We start from the raw sequence: 10,771 nt of genomic DNA, 5'->3' as shown, positions 1-10,771 counted from the left end.
CGTTCTCCACAAGAGAAGCCACCACAGTGCGAAGCCTGCCCATCACAACTAGAGAAAGCATGCGCACAGCAATGAAGACCCAGCATAGACAAAAAGATTAACAAGTAAATTTTTTAAATTTTCAAAAAAAGAGACAAGAAGCCGCTTTTGATTATTACTTACACAGACGGCAGAAGGAAGATTAGCCAAAGGCAGCAGCTCACGTAGGCCTTGTTGCCCACGCCAGAAAGGATGGTGTGGAAATCAAAGGGCTCATGGCTGTGAGATGCGGCCCCACCAGAGGCTGGAGCTGCTTTTAAAGACCCGAGCATAAAGCAGCGTGCACATGCGGCAACTGATCACTGCAAATCATTTGACAAGGGAGAAATGACGTCTGTTTTATTATCCTTAAAGTTCACAGTGATGGGGGAATTATGTGTGGGAGTGTTTCCACCCTCAGGGGGAAGAGTGATCATGGTTAGGAGGGGCTAAGGGAAGCCTGGTCTTCCCAGGTGGCACGAGTGGTAAAGAACCTGCCTGCCAATGCAGGAGATGTGAGACGTGGGTTTGATCCCTGGGTCGGGAAGATCTGGAGGGGGGCATGGCAACCCATGCCAGTATTCTTGCCTGGAGAATCCCCATGGACAGAGGAGCCTGACAGGCTACAGTCCATAGTGTCTCAAAGAGTTGGACATGACTGAAGTGACTGAGCATGCGTGCAACAAGGGAGCCTAGCTTGATCCTTGGACCCCAAGGCCTGGCTCTGCTGATTAATAAGCAGGTTAATAGCCCAGATAGAGGTTAATAAACATGCCCCTGGCTACCATAGTTATTCTCCCAATAATAAATGTTTCTAGGGGCACCCAAGCAAAGGCCTCCCCAAAAAAGGAAGTCATTGCCTTCGCTCACCGGAGTCAGCAGGACCCCTCAAGCCTCCATGCCAAGCGGAAAGGCAGCCCTACAGCTTGGTGGGCTGCAGTGGGGAGAGGTGGCTGGGCCCGCTGGGTGGCGGCAGCACCATGGGCAGGGAGTTGCTGCCCCTCTCGTGCCAGCACGTGTCCAGGATGGGGTACAGCTTGCCCTGGAAGTCGGCCTGGAACGAGTAGAGTGGCCGCAGGTCGTCGGGGCGGTCGGCGTCGAAGAAGGTGAGCTCCCCCTGCTCATAGTGCAGGTAGATGCCGATGCGGTGGGGGTGGCCCGCCACGGGCAGGGGCACCCGGGGGCAGCCGAAGGCCTCGTACACTCGGCCCTCCTTCAGGCCAATGAGCCACACGCCATGCTCTGGGGACTTGCTCAGCTTGCCCTTGCGGCTGGCCGTGCCCTTGATGACCCCCAGGCGCCAGTCGCTCTTGCTGCCCACCACCACCTCCCAGTAGTGGCGGCCGCAGGAGAAGCCTCTGCTGGTCAAGACGCACGTGCTGTAATCGAAGCGCTCAGGCTGGCTGGCGCGCCGCTGGGCCAGGAGCCCACACTGCACTACTGTGTTGCCCTTGGAGAGCTCCAGGAGCGGGTGGGCCGTGGCTGGATCCAGCTTGAGGGACTCTGGGGCTGGGGGAGATAGAGGGGAGGTGTGTTCAAGGTGGCCGGCCCTGCCCAAAGGAGGCCAGCAGGAAGCCCTGAGCTTCTTGGAAGAACCGAGTCCCTCGTCCCTGTATCAACAGGGCCTGGAAAGGGTGGGGCCGGAGCAGGCAACCCCAATTCTCTGAAGCAGCGAGTGATGCCTGAAGGGTAGAGAACGGGCCACTGTGAGCCCAGGCGTTCCAGCCAGGAGCATGGTGAGGGTGGCCTGCCTAAGGCAGAGGTGCCGATGGAGGGACCTGGGAGACAGCCTGTTACGTGGGCGCCTCAGCTCCGCTCCCCAGGGTTTCTGCAGATTCTACCAACTGCAGTGGCTTCTGTGGGCACGCCAGCAGCGCAGGCAAGGACAAACCATCCCAGATGACCTCTGTGCTCGCTGCCAGCTGACCAGTCTCGATCCAAAACGTGCAAACTATGTTCATGGTTCACAGATTATCTGCAGGTCTTTCTTCTCTCCCCTTTCTTAAAATATATTTATTTATTTGGCTTTCCTGGGTCTTAATTGTGGCACATGGGATCTAGTTCCCTGACCAGGGATTGAACCCAGGCCTCCTACATTGGGAGAACAGTCCCTGGACCACCAGGGAAGTCCCCCTTCTCCTTCTCTTATAGTGATCCTGTTTTTGCCTTTGTTGGGTGAAATCAGTCTACTGACTGATTTCCCTCATATACTAGTAATGAAGGAGTTAAATGTCTGAGTTATTTTTTGGCAAAGCAGCAGCTGCCATTTATTAAGCATTAAACTACACACACCCTCCCAGGTGGCAAAGTGGTAAGGAATTCGCCTGCCAATGCAGGAGACTCAGGGTTGATCCATGGGCCAGGAAGATCCTCTGGAGTAAGAAATGGCAACCCACTCCAGCATTCTTGCCTGGAGAATCCCATGGACAGAAGAGCCTAGCACACTTACAGTCCATGGGGCTGCAAAGAGTTGGACATGACTGAGCACACAAACCGCACACATCTATTTAGAATACACAGCCCAGCAAGGTGAGCTCCTTACAGACAAAGAAACTAAGGTTTAGGGACTATAGATGAGGAAACTGAGGCTCGGGGGCTTCTCTGCTGGTCCAGTGGTTAAGGCTCTGGGCTCCCAATGCAGGGGGTGAGGGGAGGGGTTCGACCCCCGGTCAGAGAACTAGATCCCCAGGCTGCAGCTCAAAGATCCCACAAGCTGCAACTAAGACCCAGCACAGCCAAATTAAAAAAAAAAAACAAAACAGGAAACCAAGTCTCAGAAATTACACCACTCACGCAGTCACCACTTAGAGATGGAGCTGAGCTTGAGCACCCCCTGCTGGCCTGTCAGCTGCCCCAGCCTCATACAATGGAAGGTTAGGGTTAGGGCTCACCTGGCAGAACCTTTCGGAAAAGCCTTTTCCACACCGTCAGCTTGATGTCAGCCTGGTGCAGGCCTGGCTTGAAGGAGATGGGGCTGAAGGCACCTTCCGAGAGTCGGGCCTGCTGGAGCTCTGGTCTGAAGTCAAAGGTTCACGGTGATGACAGAGCTGCTCACCCAAGTACCCTAACCTTGTCACCCATGTGCAGGCCCAACGGCCGAGTCCCCGCTCAGAAGACCGCGCACTTGAGAGGCCCATAATGCCCCCCACCAGCCGCAATCTGGGGCCCTGCCTCCATCCTGGAAACACTCCGCATCAGTAGCTCTCAAAGGGCAGGTCTGGGACCAGCAGCATCACATCACCTGGGCCTTGCCAGAAATGCAAATTTTATTGGGTCCCACCCCAGATCTGCTGACTCAGAACTGATGACTGGGGTCCAGGGATCTATGGTTAAAGAGTCCTCCAGGTGGCTCTGATGAGCTGCTTGAAGAGCACACCTCTGAATCGGGGGGAACCCCGCCCCCAGCTCCAGCCGGAGTGGAAACCAAACTCAGCCAATCAGATCCTCTAGCCGTTCACTTAAGCCAATGCTTCTAACCCAATTGTCCTTAAAACTAAGAGAAATTGGAAACAAACAAAAAAAAAAACCAGGGAGACACTCATATGGCTCCGGAAGTGCGCGGGGAATACCTGGAGGCCATGGCGTGGTACTTCTGGAAGACAAGAGGGAGGCGGGTTAGGGCACCGAGGAGGCCGTACAGAAGCCATTAGGAAGGGGGGGGGTGGGGTCTTGGGGACACGGGGGCCTCGTCCGCTCACCCGGATGAACTCGTGGTGACTCTCGCTGCCAAACTGCTCCAGCACACCCGTGGCCTGGACCAGCCGCTCCCGGGCACCCCGGGCCTGCTCCAGCTGCATGTCCAGGGAGGCCACGAGGCCGCGGGTGTGGCCCTCCACACCCTCCAGGCAGCGGGCCTTCTCCTCGTCCACCAGGTGGTGGAGCTCCTGGAACTCACGGCGGATCACCCAGCTGAAGACATCGGACTCGTTCTGGGACAGGGAGGGGCCAGTCAAAGCAGGAGCCAAGGCTGACCTCGGCGTCCCCAGAGCCTGGCAGCTCAGGCCTTCCTGGGCCCTTCCAACTGTTCTCGGTCCTCATCCCTGAGTCCGAGGGCTGACTCCTGCTGGGGTGTTCACACCCGGATGCAGCCCTGGGGGAGGGCAGCAGTAGCAGGGGAGAGGCTGGGCCCCCAGTGCCCAGTTCAGCGCAGTGACTCTGCCTCCCTCAGATGGAGTGATGCTGTCTCCCTCCCCGGGGTAAGGAAGATTCATTGAGCTGACTCTCAAGGACGCTGGTCTCCTGCTTCTGTTTCATGATGACCTGTAAGGCCCGGGCTCCACACCCTCTCAGCCCCAAGGGCCCCTCATTTAGGAAAGGCGGTCAGGCTGTCAAGGTCAAACAGACACAGGTCGCAGGGGCCGGGCAGCCATGCCCACGCGTTAAGCTGTTTACCTCCGGGACTTGGGCTCTGCGGTATCTCCGTCCCAAGGACGTGGAGGACATAAGCCAACTTGGAGACAGCCCTGACAACTGTGGTGAGTTCCCCCAGGAGCCTGTGTGCTTTTTCCCACCCCGCCTGGAATGCTTTGAAATTCCGGCTTTATAGGGAAGGCGTGGGTTCCTGTAAAGGACAAATCGGAGCTGGGCTCTGCAGGAAAGGAGAGGTGGCTGGCCCCGGGCAGGGGGCATCGAGGGCAGGGGCACTCACCACAATCCGAGTCCTGTTGTTCACCAGTTTGGCGATTTGCTCATCTACCTTCTTCTGCTCCTGCTTCAGGTCGGAGATGAGGGCTGCTAGCTCCTCCTGGAGGCAAATGGGCCATGGCCCCGTGAGCCACGACCCCTTCACCCTCCCAGCCCCTGTGGCCAGGGCAGGGGGCCGCCCCATGAACACAAGCACTCCCAGTGGAACCAGGGAGCCACCTGGGTACCCTCGACCCCCAAACAGGTAAGACTATTCAAGAATACTCCAAACTGATGGCAGCAACTGCCCAGACAGAGGAGGGTCTCCTCATCATCCTTTTCTGTGACATTGACAGAGACGCTAAACGTGGTTATAGCCACCAGAAGTCACCACACAACATCCATGCCCGGCAACTGTCAATCTTAGGGCAACACTCCCTGCATGGAATGCTGCCTGTAGGGTACCCACCTGGCAAACCTGCTGGGCACCAGCAGGTCCAGAATTAGTGAGCATTTGATCAAGAGTTATCACAAAGAGGCTGGCCCCAAGTGAAGTCAATGGTGTATGCGGTGGCCCAGGTTACACCCGGTGACCCCTCACTCCCTGTGAAAACCTGAATCCATCTCTGGCAGCCTTGGGCCCAGCCTGGATTTAGGGCCTCCAGGATGCCATAAACTCACTTCCTCTGGGCTGCCCTGGCCCCATATCCAGCCTAACTTTAGGGGTCCACCAGAACCACCTAGACCACCATGTGGCTGCATGACTTGACGGGAGCCCAGCGTGCCTAAGCAGAAGTTGGCTGCAAGAGTCTTTCCGGAAGGGAACTGAGAAAAACATAAAACCAGCCTGGAGATGAATGAACAGAGTCCTTGCTCTCCGTAACAAGATAGCCGAGCTCACAGGAGTCTGAGAAGGGCACGGCAACAGTAACCCTCCCGAGACAGAGAGAGACGGGACTAGTTCCTTCTCATCAACTGGGCCACTGTGAGTGGAAACAGATGGCACAAATAAAGTATCTCAAGATCTCAATCCACAGGAGGAAACAGGAATGCATGAAAGAGATCTGAGGGGACTTCCCTGGCTGTCCCGTGATTAAGACTGCACCTTCCAATGCAGGCGATGTGGGTTCGATCTCTGGTCTGGGTGCTAAGATCCCACATGCCTCATGGCCGAAAAACCAAAACATAAAACAGAAGCAATATTATAACAGATTCAATAAAGACTTTAAAAATGGTCCATGTCAAAAAAAAATTTTTTTTAAAAGATCTGATAAAGGAACTGAATTTAGTTGCATCAGAGAGGAGTCTTGAAATCATAAAAACCTACATCCAAAAACTAGGGTCCAAGCCCCCCCAGCTCCGAGCCAGAGACAACAAGCTCCCAGCAGTCTCCTTTTCTGCTGGGCAGCCCTCTGCTCATAAAACTGGACTCAGTTGCACTGCACTGCAATTTTGCTTCCTCCTTTCACAGCCCCCTACAACTACTCTTGCCAAGGCAACTGACTCCTACTGCAAAATCTGGCTGGTTCTTTTCAATCCTGAGCTGACATTTCACACAAGTGACTTCCATCTTGTCAAAATGCTCTGTTCCTCCAGTTTCCAGAAGACCACATGCAGCCAGCGCTCCTGAGTCCTCTGTGGATTCTTTCTGTCCCCTTCGGGGTTCTCTACTCAAATCTTAAACCCTGAAGCTCCTGGTGGGCATTCTTAGTGTCTTCCCCATCACCCTGCAGACTCGCCTGGTCAGTCTTCTCTGCACCTCAGACTGCAAAGACCACCTGCATGTAGGTTACCCGCAATCTCTTATTCCCAGCCTCACTCTCCAGTCTACCCTCGGGCAGAGATTACGCCACATCACGACTGTTTAAACACTTCCAACACTGGTCGTCTGAATAAACCCCAGATCCCTTCTCATGTAACACAGGCCTTTTCATGAGCTGGCCCCTGCTTGGTTCCCCTCACTCCCACCTCACTCTCCCTTGAGCTGAATGGAATAATGTCTAATTCCTCAAATGTGCCATGCCGTTTGCTCCTTGGTCTTTTGCCCATGCTCTTTTTATACTCAGAATGCTTTTCCTCCCCTTCCTTTCAAGTCCTCCTGAGGGTTCAGGTCTCAGCAGTCCACTTCCTCCAGGAAGCCTTCCCTGACCACCCAAGACCATGCAAGAGCCATGTTCCAGCTGGGCTCACCTTTGCCTGTATTGAACCTCAACAGCAGCACCTGACACTCGGGATGGTGTCAGACCCCCAGACTGTGAGTGCTGGTGCCGAGTGAGCTTCTTGCCCACTACTGTACCATGGACACCGGCGCCTCCCAGAGCACATGCTAGAGCTCCTTCCCCACTTGTCTCCCAGGGTTGAAGGGGCAAAGAAAGGCTGCCCAGAGCACCTGGCCAGGAAATCCCGGGAGCAGCTTCCAGGGGCCCCTCTGCCTACACACGCTGATGCACTTCCCTCTTCCTGCCCCGCCCGCACCCTCGTCTCTTGAACTTTGTCATTCCTGGTCCTTACTCCCCCTGTCCCCACTGCTTAACTCCAGGCCATGTACCCTATGACAATTTACCTCCAAGAGCCCTTCCTTGATCGGTTGTCTGGGGAATAAAAAACTGGCCTTGGTTTGAATCCTAGCTCTGCCACTGACAAACCGTATGACCTTGACTAAGACCCTCATGCGTTCTCTGAGCCTGTTTCCTCATTTATAAATACAACAATAACCCCACTCTTCATAAACCTTAGATAAACATTCTAACTTAAGATGATATCAAACAGACTAACTTAAGATGATATCATTATTATTACTCATCTTAAAATGGTGATCTGCTAGTTCTGAGGCAAGGGTCCATGAGGGCAGGAATCCATTGATTCCACAAAGACATTTTGGGCATTTACTACCTGCCCAGCGTGGTTCTAGGTGCGGAAACATCCCAGGGGATGAAACTAAGTCCCTGCCCTCACCTGCCTCAGGGTGAAGTCCCTGGAGGGCTCAAGAATCTAACGAGAGCAGCAGAGGAAAATAAAGCTGGAGGTGGAGGGCAGTAGTTCGTGATGCAGAGCGCTCTCTGTCCCCCAGGGCGGCCCCGCCCCTCACCCGCCTGCCGCCCCCAGCAGCCTCGCTGCCCACCTTCATGCGGCTGTAGACGGTGGAGACGGGCGTGACCCGGTGGTGCTGGTGGGCGCCCAGCAGGCCGCAGAGGCCGCAGATGAGCTCCTGGTCCTTCTCGCAGAAGAGGCTGAGCGGGTTCCGGTGGTGTGCGCACACCTGGGGCTCCGGGTCCCCGGGGAGCTGCAGGGCTTCGATCACCTTCGCCAGGGAGACGTTGGGTGGGGAGCTGCTGTAGTCCACCTCCTGCCGACACACGGGGCAGCGCAGGTCCGAGGCCAGGTGGCGGGACAGGGACACCAGGCAGCCCTTGCAGTAGGAGTGGCCGCACTGCAGCATCAGGGGCTCCTTGAAGACCTCCAGGCACATGGGGCACTGCAGGCGGTCCTCCAGCTCGGGCACGCTCACCTGCCACGCCATCCACGGTGCCCGCGGGGGCCCAGGGCAGCCTCCCTGGAGCCGGCTCCCTCCACTCCTTTGGCCCCCAGCCCCAAGGGCCCTGAAAGGAGAGGCTGCTAAGGACGACAGCCTTGGGTCTGTTTTCCCATGTTTAAATCAAAGGGCTTAAATGAAAAGAGCGGTCACTTGGAGGTCCAGGTGCCGACATTTTAAACTCAGATTTAGAGGTAAACGTGAAAGAGGCCACCTGCAAGGTCACCTGAAGTGACACTAACAATGTAAGCTCCAGCCCAGCGGGCGTCCTGACCTAGAACTGGGCAGCAGAAACAAGCCAAGATCTTTCCCAGTTTCTAGATCAGTTCTCAAACCGGCGAGCAGCTGGTGGAAGCAGAGTTACAACAGAATTCCTGAGTCACGCCATCACATATCTCCAGTGAGCCCCAGAAATCTGTGCTTACAAGAGACACCCCCCAGGCCATTCCGAAGCAGCGTTCTGTCTTAGAACAATATTGTCCAGGAGCTGGGACCTTGGAGCTGTCTCCTGGGCTCCCACCCTGCTCCCCTGTAAAAACCGATTGGGACTGAAAAGCATCTCACCAGAAGTCAGCAGTGGCCCCAGGGAGAACCCCCGCACTGGCCTCTCAGGATCCTCCGAGCCCTCCAGCGGGGCCTCACACCAGCAACACTGACTCGGTCCGCTCGGCCTTCTCTTCTCCCCAGGATGGGATGGCAGGTGCAGAGACCTGGGATTGTGGCCAGACACCTGTTCTACCTAGTCTCTGCCCCTTTCCTCCTCCCCTTTCCCAGAAACGCCCCATGCCCTCAAGGTCGCTGAGAATCAGGTGGAGGCTGGGCCACATCACGGGACTAGGGAGGGAGCCTCTGCTCGGCCAGCTCTGATAACGGCAGCACTCAGGTATTCACCTTGGCCAGGCCTGGGGGAGGGTCGGAGACAGAGGGACCGGGTACCCGCTCACACCTCTCAGACCCCAAAAGGGAGTGGACTCGTGCTTTGACACAATTCTCTCTATATCTGCATGTCTCCCTCTCTCTCTTTAGAATTCTGAAGATGTTCTTGCTTCCCTAGATTTTAAAATTGATGTATACCTTCTATAAAGTGCACAAATGTTAACCATATGCTTGAAGTACAATTTATACAAGTGCATGCACTCTCAATGTCAAGATACAGAGGACCAGACTTCCCTGGTGCTACAGTGGACAGGAGTCTGCCTGCCAATGCAGGGGGACACGGGTTCTAACCCTGGGCTGGGAAGATCCACGTGTCATGGAGCAGCTAAGCCCATGCCCCACAGCTACTGAACCTGCATACCCTGGAGCCTGTGCTCCGTCCACAACAAGAGAAGCCACCACAGCGAGAAACTCGGGCACCACGAGGAAGAGGAGCCCCTGCTCACCATGACTGGAGGAAGCCCATGCGAAGCAACAAAGACCCAGAACAACAACAACAACAACAACAACAAAAACCGAAGTAATTAATTAAACAACAAAGATACAGAGAAGGTTCTGGGTTGGTGACCGTACCCACGTGCTGGGAGGGTGCTGCACCCCGGTTCCATGGGAACCCAAGTACCTGTGCTCTGGACTCTTCTGGATCTCACCCTACATACCTCTTCATCTGGCTGTTCATTTACATCCTTTGTAATAAACTGATAAACAATATTTTTTAATATCAAGCTACAGAACATTTCTAGCACCCAGAGGCTTTATCACATGTTTCTGAGTCAGAACCCCTAACAAAGGGAGCCGCTATCCTGATTCATATCATCACAGATTAATGTGGCCTGGTTTCCTTTTTTTTTTTTGTCTATGCTGGGTCTTAGTTATGGCATGTGGGATCTAGTTCCCTGACCAGGGATCTAACCTGGCCCCCCTGTATTGGGAATTCAGAGCCTTAGCCACTGGACCACCAGGAAAATCCATGGCCTGGTTTTGAATTTCAAATAAACAGAATTATCAATATATTCTTTTGTGTCCAAGTTTTTAGTCAACATATTGAATAATTATTATTCGGTTTTTTATTTTTATTAAATACATTTTAATTAAAATCTGTCAATGGCTTAACACAAAGATAAACTCGAAATGGATTAAAGACCAAAATGTAAGACCAGAAACTATGAAACTCTTAAGAGGAAAACATAGGCATAACACTTGACATAAATCAAAGCAAGATCCTCTATGACTCACCTCCTAGAGTTACAGAAATAAAAACAAAAGTAAACAAGTGGGACCTGATTAAACTTGAAAGCTTTTGCACAGCAAAGGAAATGATAAGCAAGGTGAAAAGACAACCCTCAGAATGGGAGAAAATAATAGCAAATGAAACAACTGACAAAGGATTAATTTCCAAAATATACAAGCAGCTCATACAACTCAAGACCAGAAAAACAAACAACCCAATCAAAAAGTGGGTAAAAGACCTAAACAGACTTTTCTCCAAAGACATACAGATGGCTAACAGACACATGAAAACATACTCAACATTGCTCATTATTACAGAAATGCAAATCAAAACTATAATGAGTTATCACCTCACACCAGTCAGAATAAAGTTGATAAAGTGAAGTCACTCAGTTGTGTCCAACTCTTTGGGACCCCATGGACTGTAGCCTA

General features: G+C 53.6%; 1 protein-coding gene and 1 long non-coding RNA gene across 3 annotated transcripts; one reads left to right on the top strand and one right to left on the bottom strand.

Moving 5' to 3' along the window:
* Window positions 1–440: 440 nt before the first annotated feature.
* Window positions 441–8,258, bottom strand: LOC129638204 (E3 ubiquitin-protein ligase TRIM50). Its single transcript, XM_055562784.1, has 6 exons — window positions 7,763–8,258; window positions 4,667–4,762; window positions 3,717–3,947; window positions 3,588–3,610; window positions 2,910–3,034; window positions 441–1,527 (listed from the first exon to the last, which is right to left on the bottom strand). The coding sequence occupies exons 1-6, from the start codon at window positions 8,159–8,161 to the stop codon at window positions 938–940; spliced, it is 1,464 nt and encodes a 487-aa protein (XP_055418759.1). The 5' UTR covers window positions 8,162–8,258; the 3' UTR covers window positions 441–937.
* LOC129638206 (uncharacterized) lies at window positions 3,852–7,570 on the top strand. 2 transcript variants are annotated; one of them, XR_008707735.1, is made up of 3 exons: window positions 3,852–4,493; window positions 4,736–4,906; window positions 5,354–7,570. It is a non-coding gene; the product is annotated as an uncharacterized LOC129638206 (long non-coding RNA). The 2 variants fall into 2 exon arrangements; XR_008707734.1 differs by having other exon boundaries at window positions 4,736–7,570.
* Window positions 8,259–10,771: the final 2,513 nt, after the last annotated feature.

Source organism: Bubalus kerabau, chromosome 23 (genome assembly GCF_029407905.1).
Source record: "Bubalus kerabau isolate K-KA32 ecotype Philippines breed swamp buffalo chromosome 23, PCC_UOA_SB_1v2, whole genome shotgun sequence".
Lineage (NCBI taxonomy): Eukaryota > Metazoa > Chordata > Mammalia > Artiodactyla > Bovidae > Bubalus > Bubalus kerabau.
Note: the sequence above shows the minus strand (reverse complement) of the source record. Positions and strands in the feature narration are given on the sequence as shown.